This window comes from Dromiciops gliroides, chromosome 1 (genome assembly GCF_019393635.1).
Source record: "Dromiciops gliroides isolate mDroGli1 chromosome 1, mDroGli1.pri, whole genome shotgun sequence".
In the NCBI taxonomy this organism is placed as follows: domain Eukaryota; kingdom Metazoa; phylum Chordata; class Mammalia; order Microbiotheria; family Microbiotheriidae; genus Dromiciops; species Dromiciops gliroides.
This window is the reverse complement of record NC_057861.1, coordinates 268,383,637-268,403,013: the sequence shown is the minus strand read 5'-3', so window position 1 is coordinate 268,403,013 and position 19,377 is coordinate 268,383,637. Positions and strand designations below refer to the sequence as shown.

The window sequence follows — 19,377 nt, the reverse complement described above, 5'->3', positions numbered from 1 at the left end:
CAGCATACTGGAAACAAGTGTTGAGTGATGATCAAAGACTTTGTTTAAAATGTGTTTACCCAGGGGCAGCTGAGTGGTATAGTGGATCTAGCACCAGCCCTCAGGTCCAGAAGACCTTGAGTTCAAAAACAGCCTCAAACACTTACTATCTGTGTGAACCTGGGCAAGTCACTTAAGCCCAGATTGCCTGCCCCCCCCAAAAGTATATATTTGCTGATTTGCATTTTTCTCAATGAAATGTAACCTCTTTAAGTGTAGAGCTGCCACCTTTCTCATTACTGAATCCACAGCATGCAAGCACGGTGTCAGGCACCCAGAAGACATCCAGTATGGCAAAAATTTGAACTGAGATTTTAAATTAAAGCTGAAGGAAAGTGTTACACTATTTAGTCTCTAGTAGAAGGAAACAGAAGCACATTTGAACATCTATAACAGAGTCAAGTTAAAAACCACAGAACTTCATTTTAAATTTATGTTAATTAATTTTATTAGGAGTAGAGAAATGTCCATTTTTCTCTTCCATTCTCTATTTCAAAGAGCTCTTCTGAATGTGGGTCTTGGAAGTCCTTCCTGATCTCTCTAGTCACTATTAGTCACTCTCTCCCCTTTCAAATGATTGTCTATATAACCCATCTAGCTAAATAATTTTCCATAACCCACTCTCCCCCCCACCCCTATCACTTTGTAAAGTTCTTGAGGGGCTGGGCTTTGCTCTTAATAGGTACTTAAATGCTTGCTGAAGTTAATTGGATTGGAGATACCACTTTCTCTTATTCCCTTCCCTTCTTGGATGAATCTTGTGGGTTGGTATTGGACTTTTGCTACTTAAAAAACAAAATAAAACAAAAACAAAACTGAAAAGGCATTGACCTAAAATGAAAAAAGCACTAGATTGGTAGTCAGAAGATTTGGGATCAGATTTGGGATCTAATACTGGCTGTGCCGTTTACTACCTGAGGCACCTCGTACAAGTCCCTTGAGCTTTCTAGGGTCATTTCTTCACATGTAAAAACAAACCCGGGGTTAGCTCAGATGACCTCTAAATTCCCTTCCAACTCAAAAATTTATATTTTGATAATGTAGAGAAGTAATCAAAATGCATATATATGTCTGTGTGTCTATATATATATAGACACACAAACATATATACATATATTTTTAAACCGTTAAAGCTTTATAAAACACAACAATCAGGAAGTAGGCAGCAGCAAGTATCAGTAATTCATAAAGAAGTAGGCTTATAGAGGTTATATGACTTGCTCAAAATCACAGATAAATGTCATTACCAGGATCTGAACCCAAGCTCTGGAAGCCAAGTCCAATACTCTTTCTATTTTACTTTATACCATGTTGCTATTCAATGTTTAACATTCTCTACATATGTGTCTATTTAAAAGGAATGATGAGAGGCATCTTGGGGCTTTCAGCTGACATTTTAGCATTTCCTATCCCTGGCTTTTATTAGCTTTTCTCCACTTGACTGCTGTTTTCCATACTAGAAGTAGAAACATTTCAAATGGAGAAGTTGTGAGTACCGAGCAGGTTGTGAAGTGTATTGGAAAGCCCATAAAATCATATTACTCTCTTTCCTGATGCCAAAGCACACAAGAAACAGAGGGGAAGAACCCGATGTGCCCCAGTAGACACTGGGTTCCTGGTACCCTTACCACCACAGATTCCTCTTTGCTTCCACAAGCTCTAGAAAGGCTCTGGAAACATGTAATAAAAATGGGGTGTCCCAAACACATCATACTTACCCATAAAATAACACCCACAAAGTAGAAAAGTCCAGGCCACAGATCCGACGCTGGATTTGTACAGCGGGAAAAAAAAACAAAACACTCTCTGAGGCTTCCTCATCCCACTTTTCTATCGCCCTGACAAGGAGGCTGATCATAGAACTTCACTTTTGGCCAAGGGGATATTCCCTTTCAAAAAAACTCGGCCACAGAAAAGAAGCCCAGGAGGTACCATTACTTTCTCTCTTGCAACTGTCCAAACCCGGGCATTCCCTCTCTTCCCAGCTATTGGGCCTAATAACTATTTTCTTATTGACTCTGGAATAACCCTCTCTGACCTCTTCCTCAGGGCTCTACAACCCCCACTCCAAGACAACCCGTGGACATAAGCATCTTCCAGTAGTCCAGTGGGGCAAAAGTAAAGGAGGTTTGGTGGGTTTGTTGAGGGGGAAGGGAAAGGGGAGATGGAGGCAACACTTCTGCAGCCCATCTGCCTACTCTTGAGGATCTCGCAGTGGGTCCGAGGATACCCAATACCATACACTGCCTCGAGTAAATCTCTGCAGCTCCGAGACGCTCCGTTCCTTTCCTCTCCTTCATGGTCCTTAGCCGAACCCTGCACAGCAGCCCCGCGTCTACGAGGTCGTTTTGGAGCTGCTCGATTCGGGAAGAGAAGGAAGAGAAGAGGGTCATAGTGGTGGTGGGTGGGTGTCTGATAAGGGGATGGGACCAGAGAGAGGTGGGGATGGAGGAGGAAGGAGAAAGGAGGGAGGGTGGGTGCTGATGTGGAGAGCGTGTAGAGGCGGGACTGTAGGAGCTGCGGGTTGGGGAGGGAGGGGTATTGCACAGCGCCCCCTCTCTTCATCATGGGGATCAGTGCCCCAAAGCAGCAAATGGCTCTAGCTCGCCAACCTCTTTGTGTAAAATACGGAGTAGCCGTGTGGAAGCAAAGCAAAGCAAAGCACTCCATCCCTCCTTTCCTCTTCCTCCTCTTCCTCCCCCTCTTCCTCCTCCTCCTCCTCCTCCTCCTCCTCCTCCTCCTCCTCCTCCTCCTCCTCCTCCTCCTCCTCCTCCTCCTCCTCTTCCTCTTCCTTTCACTCCCCACCTCTTCTCTCTCTTCCTACCTCCTCTCTCCTCCTTCCCTTCACCTCCCCTCTGGGTCTTCTATCCTGGGAGCCCGGGGCAGCAGCAGCAGCAGCGGCGGCGGCAGCAGCAGCAGCAGCGGCGGCGGCGGCGGTGGCGGCGGTGGCGGCGGCGGCGGCGGCAGCGGCAGCGGCATCGGCAGCTGCTGCAGTAGCAGCAGCAGAAGCAGTAGCAGCCGCAGCAATAGCAGCCGCAGCCGCAGCCATTCCGCCTGCCTAAAAGGCCGGTTTGCGTCCAGTCCCATCCCACTCTGGGGAGAGTGGAGAGTAGCGGCCGCTTCCCTCTCCCCCCTACACCACCCTCCTGCCCCTGTCCCTGCCCACCGACACCCCCCACCCCCAATCCATGAAGGTGGAGAGAATAAAATAAAACCAGAACAACTTAGAGAATTCAATAAAAAAAAATACCTACAGCTAGAAAACTAGTTAGTGTGTGTCGGGTTGGCGAGGGGAGTGGGTTGGGGTGGGGGATGGGTGGGGAGGGAGGGGGAAAAACAATAAGTACTTGAAGTTACCTGCCCTGCAGCAGCGGCTACAGCGGCGGCGGCGGTAGAGGCAGGAGAAGCAGCAGCAGCAGCAGCAGCAACAGCAACAGCAACAGCAGCAGCAGCAGCAACGGCAGCAGCGGCAGGAGTAGCAGCAGCAGAAGGAGAAGAAGAAGAAGAAGAAGAAGAAGAAGAAAAAGAAGAAGAAGAAGAAGAAGAAGAAGAAGAAGGGTTTGTTGTTTCTGTTGCAGACATCTGCAGACTGGTGCTTTTTGGGAAGAGTTGTGTGTGTTTTTCTTTCTTTCTTTCTTTCTTTTTTTTTTTAAACAAACCGCAAACGGATGTGAGGCGAGGAAGGTGTTTCTTTTACTCCTAAGCCCAGACACCTCTTTCTGTTCCTTCCAGTCTTGTTTTGCTGGACGGTTTTTTTTTTTTTAATTAAAAAGGAAGGAAAGGAAAGGAAAGGAAAGGAGTTACTTGATGTTTGAGTGAAATGGACGTAAGATTTTATCCACCGCCTCCACAGCCTGCTGCCGCTCCTGATACTCCCTGTCTGGGACCCTCTCCCTGCCTGGACCCCTACTATTGCAACAAGGTGAATTGTTTGCTTTTGTTTCGGCCTTTTCCTTGTTTGTTTGTTGTTGTTTTTTAATCCGTTCTTTGGGATCGTGGGAGTGGGGTTCCCTTTTCTTTCCTTCCCCCCCCCCTTAAATGCAGGGGTGAGAGGTTGTTATTTTGTTGTTCTTGCCTTACTGGTTTGCATGGATGGAAGCTCACAGTGCTGTGTATGTGCACACTGCCTCCTGAGTTAACACTCCAGCTCGCAGCCCACTAAAGCCATCCTAGCAGTTTGGTAGTAAATATTGTAGAGAAGCTCCGGGTGTTTTCAAAACAGCGCGATTGTGCGGAAAGTGACACGATTTGCTCTGAACCCTTCCTTCCTGCTGTTCCCGAGTAGAGGGATGCCTGCCGAAGTTCACCTTGGAGCCCTTAAAAAAGAACAAAACCCCGGAATACTTTGGGGGTGGGTCTGGGATAAGTAGGAGACTGGTGGAGAGAGTAAGAAAGTGAATTCCATTTTCTCTTCCCACCATCTCCCCCCCCTCCCCGTTTTATCCGAGCCCCTTCCCTCTACTCCAGGTACCGGCAGACCCCGTGTGTTCCTTGCCACCTTTCTGACGTGGAGGCATTATTATTTGGAAAAGGAAGTAATTATAGAGCTTTTAAATGTTATGTACAAGTGCTTCTCCCCAGTTGCTGAGGGTTGTGGGATGTAGTCCCCCAGCGAACCCCTCCCCCAGCCAAACCCTTTTGTTTTCACAAATCAAATCAGGTTGCTAAACTCTCAATTAGCACGCCAGTTCACATGTCAGCATTCACCGGGCTTAGTAGTTTAACAGTTTGGGGACGATCGGACCCCTGCTTAGGGTGCAAAGGGAGATGACAAGTTTGTTCTGAACAGAACAAGTCCGACTCATTAGTGGCCTGCAAACTGCGTTACTAATTTCCCTCCAACCTGATTCGGTCAGTGTTGGCCAAGCTTCTAAGGAGAGAAGTTCTATGCAATGGCAGAGGGCAAGAAGGTGTTTCTGGACCGTGGGGTGGCTAGCGGGTCCGGAATACTTCGTGCCTATTGGGCTGCACAGACACCAGAGGACTAAGATTACCTTTGGCCAGAGACAAACCAGGATGATTTTCAGTGTGGTTCTGTGGAGTAAACCAGCTGGCGTTTATTTATACGTGGATCGCACTTTCTTTGCCTTTGGGGAATGTTTCTGCATATGAATAAGAAAGATAGTGGGAGGAAAAAATATCAGGAAGTGGTTCTCCAAACTCCCTAAACATACAAGCTCCAACAAGGGAAGCAAATGATGAATAAGCAATACTAGAGTCAGTGTCTGTGGGTGTTTGTCCGTCTTTTGTTTCAAATATGTATGAAAGTTCCATTCGAGGAACTTGGACAAATGGGCTAGCTAAATTCCCTGCAAACACTTGTCTGAAATGCTGGTCATTTACCTCAGATGCACAGTTTCTGTTTTCTTCCTTTACTAAATTGATAATCCCTCATAACCTTTGGAGCAACTTAGTTCAGGAGTGGTGAGATGCTGTTCTCTGAAACACCTAGGAAAATGTTTGTGTTCCTACATTAACCTTTAGTGGCGGTTCATTGGCAAGTAAATTTTTGAAAGAGAAACAGAGAGACAGAGAGAGACAGAGAGACAGAGAGAGACAGAGAGAGAGAGGGAGGAAGAGAAGAGAGCTGGAAAAAGCATCATACCCATCCTATGCTCTGCCTTTTGTACTCCCCCAAAAAACAATAACAACAACTACAACAACCTAATTGCAGAGACTTGTAGATAGAAGCATTACAAAAGTGAGCTCACACAACTTAGGTTAAGTAAACTACATCTATCAGAACACAGGGAATCAGCCACACTGTGGCTAAGCACCAGCTGTGGGTGTTTTCAGGGAATATTTGTTAGTAGGTAGTAGTTGGATTCTTCTCCTAGAGTTGATACTTAAGAAAGTTTGAAGAGTTGGCTTGAATAGTAAATGAAAAGAAGTTTAAAAGTGCAGTGAATTTTGGGCAGTGGAGACAGTGTGAGTGATAAACTTTAAGGTTAAACAACTGTTTTTAAGTTTGGATTTGCTTTTTTTTAAAAAAAAAAGGTGTATTTGTTGTTCTTGATAATTTTGGTTTAAAAACAAACAAGCAAAAATTAGTTGAACTAAGTTGGAACCTAGTGAGTGTGAACTCCTCTGGCAGTTAAACTGGACAAACCTTATTAAATCTTGCACTGATTTAAGGCTCTAAAAGGAAGGGAATGGCTTGGATACACATTTTGCTCATCATTCTTAAGATAGTAGGGCTAAATTTAATTTAAAAGTTAAATGCTTTGGAAAATCAGAAATTACTTTAATATATTAAATCATTTCCCAATTAAGTGTTTTAAATAATTTTGGTGGGTTGTGCAGCAAATTGAATAAATTAATTTAGAAAGTCCTCAGAGTTTCTTGACTAGCTCATTGAAGCTCCTTTTAAGTCATGCCATGTATGAAGCAGCAAACTGTTCTTTTTAAATGCAAATTAGCCACCCTTTCTATAGAGGAGTTGCAAGTCTTCTATTTAACTTATCTTGGGCAATAATGGATTTAAAAAATGCAAAGTCATAAGACATACTTATCATAGTTGGAAAAGACTTCATGTGAATATTTCTCGCAGGGTGCCTTCTCTAGAACATCTATTTGTAGCAGTCTATTAAATGTATTTGTCACTGATCCCTGATTACATTAAATGGGCTGAGTAGGTTTGCTAGGCCCCTGAGAGGCAGGCTACTTTCCCTGAACATTGTGTTTTCCACTTCATCATGATTACTATTGATACAAAACTTGTGTCTAGATCAAATATTTCAATTGCCTAGAAAATATTCATCCATCCTTCATTTTGATGAAAGTTCAAGTGGTTTTCTAATGCATTATAAGATATATCTAGGAAAGATATTTAATAAGAAAATTGTATCTTCATTTAGTTAAAAAACAAAATAAGCTCAGTTGGACTAATCCAATGCATACCGATTGGAAAGCAATTTGAGTCTTTTTCAAGACTGCAGTAAAGCCATATTTTACAATGAGAAAACCTCACTGCATTATTTCCACTTATGAAAGTTGCATGAATAAAGCAAATTACAAATTGTTTATTCTGAATCTGTTACCAGATTATGACTTGTATTCACATATATAATCAGACCTGTACTTTGCCCAAATGTTTTTGATACAGGACTAGTATTGCAGTCTATAAAAATTAATCTACCACCATCCCCTCCAAGTTCTTTTAAATGAAAGCACAACTTTGGATTATGTGGCACCCCTCGGCACTGCTGTTTTACAGATGGCAAAAAACCCAAAAAACCAAAACCCGCCCACTGTTTTCATTTTTCTTCTAATAAACTCAGCAGAAGGAAATTTCTAAACAGTTTAGCCTGGTGTTGATCTATTTACTGTGAGAGCACATTACACTGTGCACATATCTCTATGCAAACTTGCCTCTTTTTTTCACACAGTCCATTGAGTGAGAAAAGTGAGAGAACAATGCAAACAATGTTGGTTATGGCAACTGTGTGAGGTATCTCTTATACAAACAGGCAAAATGGATGGTATGCTTCTGTATATAGGTCAACCTTTGAAATAACAGTGTGACTATAGGCTGGACAGACAGATTTAGACTTGAAGTAAAACTATTCACCTCCTGATGCTTTAAGCATAGTTATGTTTCAGACATTAATAGATGAATAACATAGCTCTACCATAGCCCTGTTTCAGCCAATTAAGACTATTTTAAGTAACATTGTATCCCTTAATTGAACTGAATGTTACAAAGAAATTGGATTAAATGAGCACACAGTATGAATTCAGTAGTAAAATATAGCCCTATTTGTTCTAGTTGAAGATGTCAAATCCTCAGTTTAAATATATACCTACATAGTAATAACAGTTCCTTTGGTTTCTCGGTGTACTGTCATTTCTAAAGATTGTTTTCACTGATTTTGTGCTAAATTGGGATAAGGAGGTGGCACTTTTTTACATTTGAAACTTTATAATGTATTTTCAAGTTGCTAAGTATCTGCCCACATAAGGAGTAGTAATATAATTATGTTATGACATTACTAATGACAGGGAGGCTGACCTCTACCAACAGTGGGAGGGAAAATAATGGTCTCTACTGTTCTCAATGGCTACTTTTGTGGAATCATGTAGTATATATCCTTCTTGGATTGCTAGTTAAATCAGAAATAAAGGAGCCCAAATACATATTTTCTTACCAGTCCTTATCAATTAAGGGAATAAGGGAAGGAAATGTTTGGTCTAAAACAATAACAACAACAACAACAAAAATCTATTCAGCTGAAAGTGAAAATCCCATGCATTATTTTTACATAAATGTGCAGAAGAAATGATCTGTTCACAATTAGCCTGTCATTAACTTAGGGTACAATCCTTTAACATTACTTTGCTTTTCAGGGAAAACCATCATTCATTATCTCCCACCTACCCCCTTTTTTTGGCACAACCTCCTTTGATGATATTTCCATAGGATATTTTGCCTTTCAAATCTAGTGTGATCATTCTGATTCATTTAAGTTACAAAATGTAGAAAACCCAGAGTTCTCAAACTCTTAAAGATACAATTGTATGTCAATATTTTAACTGATATTTGACTTTTAAATAATTATCTGTTCTTATGGTTTCAAGCAGTTTAGTCACATCATCTCCAGACTGGTCCAGCACATTACTGTGTTTCTGCTTGGAAGGTACCCCCACCTCTGGGATTGCTAGGACATTTATGAAAGTTTTCGTACTTTTGGGTACCTTTTTCAGGATTGCTGCTTAAAAGATATTTGCATTTGGGTGTTGTGTGGGATTTTTGGTTTGTTAGTTTTATAAGTTGAGGTCTCTAAACAGATTTTTAAAAAACTCACGACTAAGAAGTAGGATATAATTTTCTTACAAAGGCTACAGATTAAGGTATTGAAGCAAAAAGAACACAAAATCCTAATTTCCCTGTCTTGGCTTTGTTGGATACTTTATCATGCTAGTAGTCTAAAGTTTAAACTTCTTTTCAAAGGGTTAGCTCTGTGAGCTTTGGAGAGCAATATGATCATTTTAGGATAGTTATTGTATAAGCTCTTTAGTATTTTCAAATTTTATGATTCCTTTTAAGAGGTATGGAATGATTTTTCATGAGGCATTTGCCTAGTTAGCAAAAGAAACTGCAATATCAGAAAACTCTCATTTAAATATCTTCTACAGAAAGTAGTGCTTATACAAGCATGAAGCTTCAAGCAGACTTGAGAAGAAGTGGCATAATTTATATGGCAACAAAAGGAGCAAGGTATGGAGGAATTAGGGACATTTCCAGATTAAAGATGCACTTTGTTCAAGGAACTGAGAATTCTAGAGATACATTTTTAGGAGCTGGTTGGGGTGCCTTGGCTCTTCCTTCAATCTTACCTTTTGAGAAAAAGAATTTATGAAAGGAAGCGGGGATATTGAAAAATGCTACATGGAAGCCTGTACAAATTTATTACACTATTATTTGAGAAGTCATCTCATCTTCTATCTCTCAACTAATACTACTTACTGGATGTACTAGAGAGTTAGAGGACTTCTTGGATGATTCATGTTTCTTTCCTTGCGATTTACATTTTTCCTTTAGAGGGATTGTCATCAAGAGTTTACCCATATGCCCCATATTCCCCAACTACTTTACTTTAACTTCCCAAATCAGAATATGGGATGAACACTTCTGACTCCTAATGTGTATATTCTCTTACCCCTTCATGGAACTGATATATTGTGTCTGTTTTATGACATGTACCTTCTCTTCTTTTCATTAACATGATTATTCTGGTCAACTCTCTTCTTTCAACCGTATTTCTTCCCTTTCATCTGACCATCTTTCATCTCTTATTGGTAGAAATCCACTTCCAGTCCCCACCTCACCTACCATTTTGTGAACCATTGGAATGAAAAAGACTGAGGCATTCATTCATTAAATAAATAATGTTAAGTTCTTACTGTATGCAACACACGGTTCTAGGCTTTAGGTTCACAAAACAACAACAACAGAGATACAGAGAATATATGATATAATATTGTAGTGCTAGTTTTTGGAGTCAGAAGCCCTAAGTTCAAGTCCTTAATCTGACATCTGTGTCAGCTATTTGCCATGGAAAGTCACAATCCACAGGGCTACAGATAACCCAGATGACAAGTTATGATCATTTCTGATCTGAGTAACTGAAGAGACTTTTTACACTGATGAAATCACAGGTGTGATTATTCCACCACCACCATCCCATATTAATGAAGGAAAGATCCAAAGTGGAAAATTTGAGGAGAGAAAACATTTTCAGTCATGGGGGTGGAGCGGGGCCAGGGTATCAGGGAAGTTTATTCTCTTCTCAGTACTGAATGAGAGACAGCAATGGCTTCTCATTAGATAGGGCACAGGACTTAGACCCAGGAAGACCCGGGTTCAGATCCTTACTATGACTCTGGGCAAGTCCCTTAACCTCTTTCTGCCTGTTCTCACATTTGTAAAATGAGGTGGTCGTACTTGATGTCCTCTACAACTCCTTTCCAGCTCTAATCTACAATCCCATGATTGTGCTGACAATTTAGTGAAGTATTATATATCTAGAACTATATAGCATCCTAACAGTCAACTATTCCAATCAACCCTCCCATTTTGTGGATAAGGAAATAGTAATAGAGAATCTAAGTGACTTGCTCTTGTTAGTAAGTGTCAAAACTGGCATTGCATAATATTATGGCAAGAGCATTTGAAAGAGCACAAGAAGTCCTAAATTATAGTTCTAGCTTTGCCACTAATGAGTCTTATGACTTTGAACTAGGGACTTCCTTTCTTAGTCTTTAAAGAGAGAAAGTTGATTACACAATTTCTAAAGTACCTCCCAACTCTTAAAACATATTGTGCTTCTATACAATTAAGATATTTGAAGAAGTAAATTTATCATCCTATGCTATTGTTAGTTTTTCTTCATCAGTTCCATTCTCAGAAACTTTTAGTGACTCCTAACTGATTACCATACAAAATATAAACTCCCTAGCCTGGCATTTAAAAATCATTCTATGCAATCTAACCAAAACAACTCCTAGCTTTCTCTCTCTCTCTCTCTCTCTCTCTCTCTCTCTCTCTCTCTCTCTCTCTCTCTCACACACACACACACACACACACACACACACACACACACACACACACACACATTCACACTCATACTTTATATCGGCATAATTTGCTATTCCCAATCTTATCCACCCATATCCTGCCTTGTACTTTTGTGTTTAGCTTGTTCCATTCCTGTAACACTCCACAATATGAAAATTCTTCCTTACATTCATTCAGGGCACAGCCCACATACTGCCTTTTTCATGACACCATTCCTGATCCTCATACGTATGAATTCAATTCAATTCAATAAGCATTTATTTAAAAACCTTCTCTCTCTATCTCTCCATATATATATATATATACATACACACATGTGTAAGTACATATATGTATATATATATATGTGTGTGTGTATATGTGTATGTGTGTGTGTGTGTGTGTGTGTGTATGTATACTGATTCCATGCTAAATACCAGGGATACAGAGATAAACCAATAGCTCTTTCCCTCAAGGAACTTATATTCTATTGGAATAGAATGGATTACTTCTTCCTCCTTGAATCTTACTGTTCTGTTTCTCCCTCTCCTTATAGTATAACTTATATTAAATCTATTTGTGTATTTCTCTTATTCCCCCCTACTAGGACGTAAATAACTTGAACATAGGGACTGTGTCTCTTGTATCCCTAGTGCCCAGCATGATGCGTCATGCATGAAGCCTCATTTAATAGATGTTGCATGAATTGTATCATTGAATTTTATTTTTGAGATAAAGTCTTCAAATCACAATTATTTTGAATGATTGAGTTAAAATTCCTAATATAAGAAAAATCCTTTGACTTCCAAAATTTCGTGAGTGACAAATCATGACTTAAGGATTTATAGTTGACATGCTATTTGTTTGTAAACAAATATAATATTGTATCTGTATTTAAGATGTGAGTAGCATTTGTACAGGCAATAGAATTCAGATAGCCTTGTTCTAATCTTGTACCTTAGCAAGTTTGAATGGGAACATCAACATTTCTTGGGCGATGATTAGACATTATATATAGAAATCTAGCTCTATACCCAGATCTGGATTTTTTAATGGAAATCAATAATTGTGAATATTTATCAGATGCATTTCAACATTTGTTGTTGTTAATGTAGTAAAATGAATGATCTAGGTAGCAACATGTAGGTATCCACAATTTCACCTTTTTTTTGGTAAGATAGATCATAGTTAATCACAACTATCAGATCTTATAGTAACATGAGTCACAGCCATAGTCTGTCCTGATTAAAAATTCTGACATTTTAATGGTCTAATTCCTGATATTTATTTACACTGAATGCTTGCAAGAGCAACAATAACTTAATGTAATCCTGGCCTTGCAGGTATCAGTCATTGCACCACCTACCATTTATCTCTATTCTACTTTGGAGTTAACCATATCTCAGGGTGAAAGAGCCTATATATGGCAGGTCTCCTATTGTTGGTGGTGCCAGCAGCAGAGACAATAGCTCTTACTCTTGATCATGAATTTTGTTAAATGGACTGATTGCTGGAGAACTGGACTGCCAAGATACTCTAGTTTATACCTACCCTCATGAATCTGAGAATTTTTTTGTTAACAAAATTTGTTAACTTGGCCCTGCATGCCAAGTTTCAACCTAAAGAGCAATTTCTCATTAAAAACAGTTGAGTTATAAACTGCTTAAAAATGTGGTTTATAATGGAAGTGCCAACAGACTGTTAATTATAGCAGCACTTCCATAATACTTTAAGACATGGAATTCACATTAACCTGAATGAGCTTTTCCTGGTTATAACATGTTTCCCTACAGCATTCATTTTGAAAATGGCAACATCGTAATGTTCTGGGCTTAGATGCTGATTGTATAGCAGGAAAAATGTTGGGGGAGGGGTGAGGACCAGAATGAAAATCTGCCTTTCCTCATGGCAGGGACTGCCAATATTTTCTAATACCTTTTATTTTGATATATGAAGAGTTTAACTTACTTGATTAAATTTTTAAAGTTAGCTTTTAAAAATCTATCCTTTCATTTTCATTTTATATATGAAACATGATTGTATATATATATGCATACATATTTATAAATGTATTATACTAAAGGTCATTTTAAGGCTTTTCTTTTTTGGTTTGCCCATTTTTCATTTTGGATGTTAAAAATGATTGCGCAGTAGCCAAGCATCTAATATATTTCATTGCTGGGTTATGAGAAGCACTTCTCTGTGACTATTTTATAAGATTTCCTATATAAATGGCAGAAATAGATGCCAATAGCTTTGTTCCTTCCTAAGAAAATACAGAGCATTCCAAGTTACAAAACACACTTGAATGTTATGTATGTCTGACAAATCCAGGTTAGTGCAAATGTCAGATTCTCTTAGCATTCCCATTCTTGACTGGTGTCGCCCATCATGCTCCTTTTGAAGGGGGAAGGTCTTTCTCACAGTTGTAGGTTACCTAACCAGAGAGGCTGATTTTTATTAAAGCATATTGTTGTTTCCTATGGTTATGGGTGTATCTGTGAATCATAATGCCTGAAAGGCTGTACTGGGGAATCTTGGAAGAAGGGAAAGCATATTAACTAGTGGAATACTCTAGTTATCTCCTCTATTTAAGGAAGTGAAAGTAAATATCATAGCTAATATAGTATTCTAAAACAAAGAGGGTCTAATTTAAGAATCCCAAATCTAGTCCCTTTAGGGGACACTTGTGGAGTTCCTTCTGAATGCCTTCAGGATGGAAACAAAAACATTAAAGACCAAATAATGATTATTCTCTAAGCAAAACTAAAAAGTGTGTGTGTGGGAGAGAGATCTTTGGTTCCCCCTGTAAGTCTACTTTAGGAAGCATAAACTCAGTCTGTATCCCTTGATAAGATGGCTTTTGGCTAGTGTCTGAATTCTACCACCAAGTTATTGTGGAGTACTCTCTCCCAATCATGTTCAACATGTTCAATGGAGGGGAAAAAAGTATTTGTTAGTCTCAGAGAAGAAGCATGGTAAGTAAAGATTAACATCAGTACAGATAAACAGTACTTTGGGTTTCTTTGTTGAAAGATGTTCTTTATGAAAGGTTTCCTCTCCCCACCCCAAATTATGCCCCAACAATTCTCTTGGATCAGCTAATAGTGTGCAACAACATGCCTTCCCCTTACAGCTGGGAAGAGGAAACTATTTGCATTTCCTGTCATTAGGTTAGCCAGATTCCCCCAATTTCCCCTCTGATATATGGGTCAGAAAAAGGCATGAATTGTGAAATACAGTATGCAAAACAGAGTCAAGAGAGAACCAAGTGGGTTTGGGGAACCAGTTTATCACTTTGGAATATGCCCCCACCTTAACTATTGTAACTTATTTAATATATATGTGGTTGTGTGCATAGATATGCTTGTCTACATGCATGAAATATATGTACATATAATATGTATATTGCATGTAGTATGTTTGTCCATGTATGTATAGGCAAGAGTATATGAATCATCTGCCATCATACCATATTACAAACTAATGCTGCTTCTGTACACTAAGAACTCCAGCCTAAGATGCTAATAACAATTGTGGATAGGGGGAATATTAATAATAAAAAGGCAGGATAACCTTTCAACAAAAAGTATATTTTATCATTTGGCAGATGCAGTCATGAACATTAATCATAGAAACCTGCAGATAGTAGAAGCTTAATATCAAAGCTAATGATTTATTTTATGTTAATGACTTTCTGCTAGGGCATAAAAGACTGCTTATAATGGACTCTCAGTGCTATGTTCAGTTACTAAGGCTAATGGGATAATCTTTCCTTTCCCAAAATTAAGCTTTTTGAAGTAAATTATGCTGTTACTTTTTCAAGTTAACTCTTGAAAAATTTATTGCAAAACTAATCTTTTAAAAAAATGCCTAAAGAAATAAAAAGAAAAATCCCAAAGCAGCTTTTCTAGTTCATTAACAGTTTTACCTAATTGTAGTGAGAAATTTTGCCTGTATGTCTTGCTGTATTTCTAAAGGTTAATATTCATGAACTTGTAGTGCTAAGTAATTTTACAGTTTGTCTCAGATGACTCAATCTCCCTTTTGAGATAAAGAGCCTAGAAATATGCAGGACAAAAGAAAAGGTTTCCAAAGATTACTAACCAACTATTTGCTAAACAGTAGTAAAGTATTTAGTTTTGCATTGGGAAGTTTTAAAAATCATGTTTACAATTAGTTATAACCAACATTATATTTCAATAAGAGATAATTTGCCTACTAAAGTTCACATAATGTGCTAATCATGTCTAGTGGTTAATAAAGGCCTCCTATCTCACTCCCCTGATGGCTATAAAAGGCTATTATATTCATGGCAGCAGTTCAGGTACAGCTGCTGTGTGTTAATAATGCATCATTGTCCCACTAATAAACACAGCAAAGGTCAGCACCCCCAAGCACCTAAACTACCTATTCCCTTCCCAAAATATTTATTAACACCTTAAAAGCTTATCTTTTCATTTCAGTTAGCCTCCTGTCAGTTAATTCTCCTCAGAGCTACTTGTGTGAGAAAGGTTTTACATCCTAAGCTATGTTGTGATCAGATGAATAGATATTCAAATACTTATCTTTCCTCCTAAAGAGCCTTTCCCATTTCAATGATCAAGGGATGACTTAGTTTAGGTTTATTAGAGTCTTGAGCTCCCTTATAATTAACTTGGTGTCTCCTTAAATTAGGCTATTTTCAGATTTTATATGTTCATTTAAGTTGACATTCAGAAGAAAAGTGCCTTCTCAATAACCCAAATTATTTAAAATAAATATAATCAAGAAGGGAATTGGAAAGGTTGTATTTAACCTCTAAATAGACATTATAGAATTGTCATTAAGTTTACAGATCTGATAGACTGGTGAAATATTATTTTCTTAATTGTCCTTTTGGCATAGAGAAGCAATAAGAGTAAAAGGTTCTTCAACCCATATTTTCTGCACACAAAGAACATATTCACATGGGATTTCCATTTTGCTAGGAAATCATGCAAATCAATAGACCAGCACTTATCTGCTTTAAAATTAGGTATACAACAATTTATAGGCATAGTGATAGTGTAGTTCTCTTGATAGGCTCAGTTTGTCTTGGACTTAATCCTGTTTTATTGTGTCTTAAGAGAAAAGTCAAAATGTTAACTGAGCAAAATCTCCTTTTCTTATCTTGTGTTGCTGTCTTCTGTTTTCTGTTACTCATCTTGATAACCCTGTGTTTTTCCCTATATGACTGGGAAATCTTCAGTGTTTAAGCAACGAAAAAGAGACAAAACTCCAACTGCATTTCCATCATCAAGAGAAATTTTTTAAAAAAGCCAAACTTGTGGGAGGGTTCCTATTTGTGTAGCCCATAATGTACTATGGTACATTTGTCATGCTTTAAATATATAATGCCTACAATAAAATATGTACAGGCACAGTTGTGATATATGAAGTCTCTGGCTCCAATGCCATTGTTTGTAGTCTCTACGGTTGTCATACATTGTTCTTTGCACATCATACCCTTACAGCAGAATTTGACACAATTTCTAGCTTTCAGCCCTGCACCGTTTTCATTGCACAATATACATGAGTTTGACAGGGTGTGTTGAGGACAACTCTGGCAAGCAATTGATATTTTGAAGTGGCAAGCGTTTCAGCAGCTGCCTGCTTGTGAAAAAGGAATGATAAGATATACTGTATTGTTAGTTTCAGGGAAAGCATTAAGGTTTAAGCTCTGTAAAAATGTACACATTATTCGTCAGTGGTGAAGCAAGCCTTTTATGTTTTTTAGAGCTTAGCTCTCTGGCTGATGTGAACTAGAATGACATTGGTCAGTAAATGAATAGGAGTACTTTGAATTTGAACTGCGGCCAATTTTGCACCAACAAAGGAACTGACAAAAGAAAGATTTTATGTGAAATGCAAAGCACAAGCAATGTTGGGGGGTTGGGGAGGGAAGTTGGGGGTAGGAGAGAACAAACACACCAGAAATATTCTTTAACATCACTTTATAATGATACCAAGTAGTTCAAACATAACCATTTGACATGGCTCATCAGCTGCAATCTAAGCTGTTTTATCTAATGTTCTTTACAAACCTGTTGTATACACATAGGCTTTTCTAATATGTTCATATGGAATTTACAGTGTTTTTCTAAATACCGCGCTATGCCCTGAAGGCGTGTTGGCAGAATATCAGAGCTGTCCATGTTGGAGCTCCCCAGTCTCTCTCTGTCTGGTAGTGGGGAATGGTAGCTTAATCAGTTGTGGCACTTCCAGTGTGTAACATTCATTAGTAAGGCAATTTGTCATGACTGTTAATAGTCAGGGTGCATCTGCTCTCTCTTCAGCTACAGAGTATGTGAAGTAAGGAGACAAATATTTCAATATCTGGTACTATTAACTCATTTAAAAATCATAACCCGAGATTGGTTGCTCAAAACAGACACAGTATCTGATTAACACACATACTACGTTCAATTTTTGCTGTGCCCTGTTTTTATGGATTTATAACTTTAAAACTCACTAATATGCTATTATCAAGGGCATAGACATTGATTAGATATTCAACAGAAACTAAGTTATGGGCCAGGGTGTCTTCTATGTTCATCTGGAAAGAATTTATGTGTATAATATTTTCTATAGAGCATCATAAATTGAAGAGTATAATGCATACCATTTTTCTCACATATTTCATATTTTCCTAATGATTAATAAAGTTGCCTTCCTGTGTTACTTTCACAAGCTGGTCAGCTACTATCTATGCCATCTTAAATATTTTAGAGAAGTAGATCAATGTGCAAAGTTTATTTTTACAATCCTGTCTATCACAAACTTTAGAATGGATTAGAAGATGTATTTCTCCCGGAAGCCCTCTTTTAAGAGCATTGTTCATTGTTCTAAATGTGAAAAGTTAAAAGAGTTTCTTCCAGTCAAAAAGGTTAAAATTTTCTACATATCTCATATTTTCTAGGTATTACATCACATAGCCTCCCATACAAAATCTTTGCTGACACATTTTTCATTTTTAAGGAAAGGCCTTCAAATTCAGAACATAATGATTTCTTAGAAACTGAACCCAATCTTGGTTTTTTAAAAAAAATCCGTTCTTGCGAGTAACAAAAGCTGTTACTGTTTAAGTTCCTGTTCAGCGGTTAGTTGGTACGCTTCACTGAATGTTGTCAAAAAGGCTTTTCTCTTGATTGACAACCCGGTAGGAATGTGAATGGAGATTTTAATTGCATATCATGTGTGCATATCAGAGCGAATGAATTCACTGACTCTGCTTAGCTCCATATCTCTGTAGGTCAGCCGTGCCAAAAAAATGCTTTTTCTTTTCTTTCCTTTTCTTTCTTTTTTTTTTTGTAATGTGCATGAGAGAGAGAGAGAGAGAGAGAGAGAGAGAGAGAAAGAGAGAGAGAGAGAGAGAGAGAGAGAGAGAGAGAGAGAGAGAGAGAGAGAGAGAGAGAGAGAGAGAGAGAGGGACAGAGAGACAGAGACAGAGACAGAGAGAGAGAGAAAGAGAAAGAGAGAGAGAAAGTATCTAAGTCATTTCTTATTCATCTTCTGACAGGGAAACACTTGGTGTCCCCATAGCCTCTGCTGCTTGAAAGTAGAACCAAAATCCATTTGAGCAGTTTTTACTTTTTACACCCATAATTTATTTGGACAATGTAAAGTCATTTCAGTTACAAGTTGGGAAAAGTCTGCCAGACCATATTCTCCTTGTGTCACTATGAGAAGTGTGTTTATCTTTCTCCACCCCTCCTTTTTTTTTTTTTTAAATTTTCTCAAGAGTACTTTGAACAGACTTTTTTTTTTTAAGGCAATGGAAAAATTTACTGAGGTCAATTGCCTTTTAAAACCTAGCATCTTAAAAGAATTAAAGTGAAAGATGAAGTGGTGGGATTCTGACATGACTGAATATTAATTTAAGTAGAAATAACCAAGATATTTTACCGTTCTGCATGACGACATTAAGAAGTATACTTAAGCATTGTCCTTAGAACACCTTTTCTGTTGAGAAACTTTAAAGTCAAAGATTAATTTCTGATGGCACTTATTTCTGTGCCAAGGTTTGCTAGCCTGGGTGTGCCAGCTAACCTTATTGAGATGTCTAAATGCAGAAACTTTACTTTTTCAAACAAGAGTACAACTTTCATGTTCAGATAACTTTAGCCTTAGATCTCTAAACTGGTCAAGGGAGTATTAATATGAAACAGGAAATTAAATTAGGAAAAATACATAGAAGAGCAGAAAAGGGGGAGGTTCCCCCCCCCCTTATTTTTATTTAACAGGATGTGAAAATTAGCCAC

General features: G+C 38.5%; 2 protein-coding genes across 3 annotated transcripts in view; one reads left to right on the top strand and one right to left on the bottom strand.

Moving 5' to 3' along the window:
* Positions 1 to 562: 562 nt before the first annotated feature.
* LOC122743646 (probable family 17 glucosidase SCW11) lies at positions 563 to 3,621 on the bottom strand. 2 transcript variants are annotated; one of them, XR_006355011.1, is made up of 2 exons: positions 2,864 to 2,960; positions 563 to 2,393 (listed from the first exon to the last, which is right to left on the bottom strand). XR_006355011.1 is itself a non-coding variant. In XM_043988775.1 (2 exons), the coding sequence occupies exons 1-2, from the start codon at positions 3,619 to 3,621 to the stop codon at positions 2,085 to 2,087; spliced, it is 534 nt and encodes a 177-aa protein (XP_043844710.1). In that variant the 3' UTR covers positions 563 to 2,084. The 2 variants fall into 2 exon arrangements, 1 of the variants encoding a protein (XP_043844710.1); XM_043988775.1 differs by lacking the exon at positions 2,864 to 2,960 and adding an exon at positions 3,397 to 3,621.
* Positions 3,531 to 19,377, top strand: part of TOX (thymocyte selection associated high mobility group box) — a 380,331-nt gene continuing 364,484 nt past the window's right edge. The window contains exon 1 of the mRNA XM_043988665.1: positions 3,531 to 3,961. Within this exon, the coding sequence (XP_043844600.1) occupies positions 3,860 to 3,961 (102 nt within the window). The 5' untranslated portion in view covers positions 3,531 to 3,859. The remainder of the gene's footprint in view (positions 3,962 to 19,377) is intronic.

Bases quoted from the DNA above. Each gene is read 5' to 3' on its own strand.
- LOC122743646 (XM_043988775.1), bottom strand. From the start codon at position 3,621: ATGTCTGCAACAGAAACAACAAACCCTTCTTCTTCTTCTTCTTCTTCT. The intron at 2,394-3,396 runs GTAACTTCAAGT...CGAATCGAGCAG, and splicing joins TAGCCGCTGCTGCAGGGCAG to CTCCAAAACGACCTCGTAGA.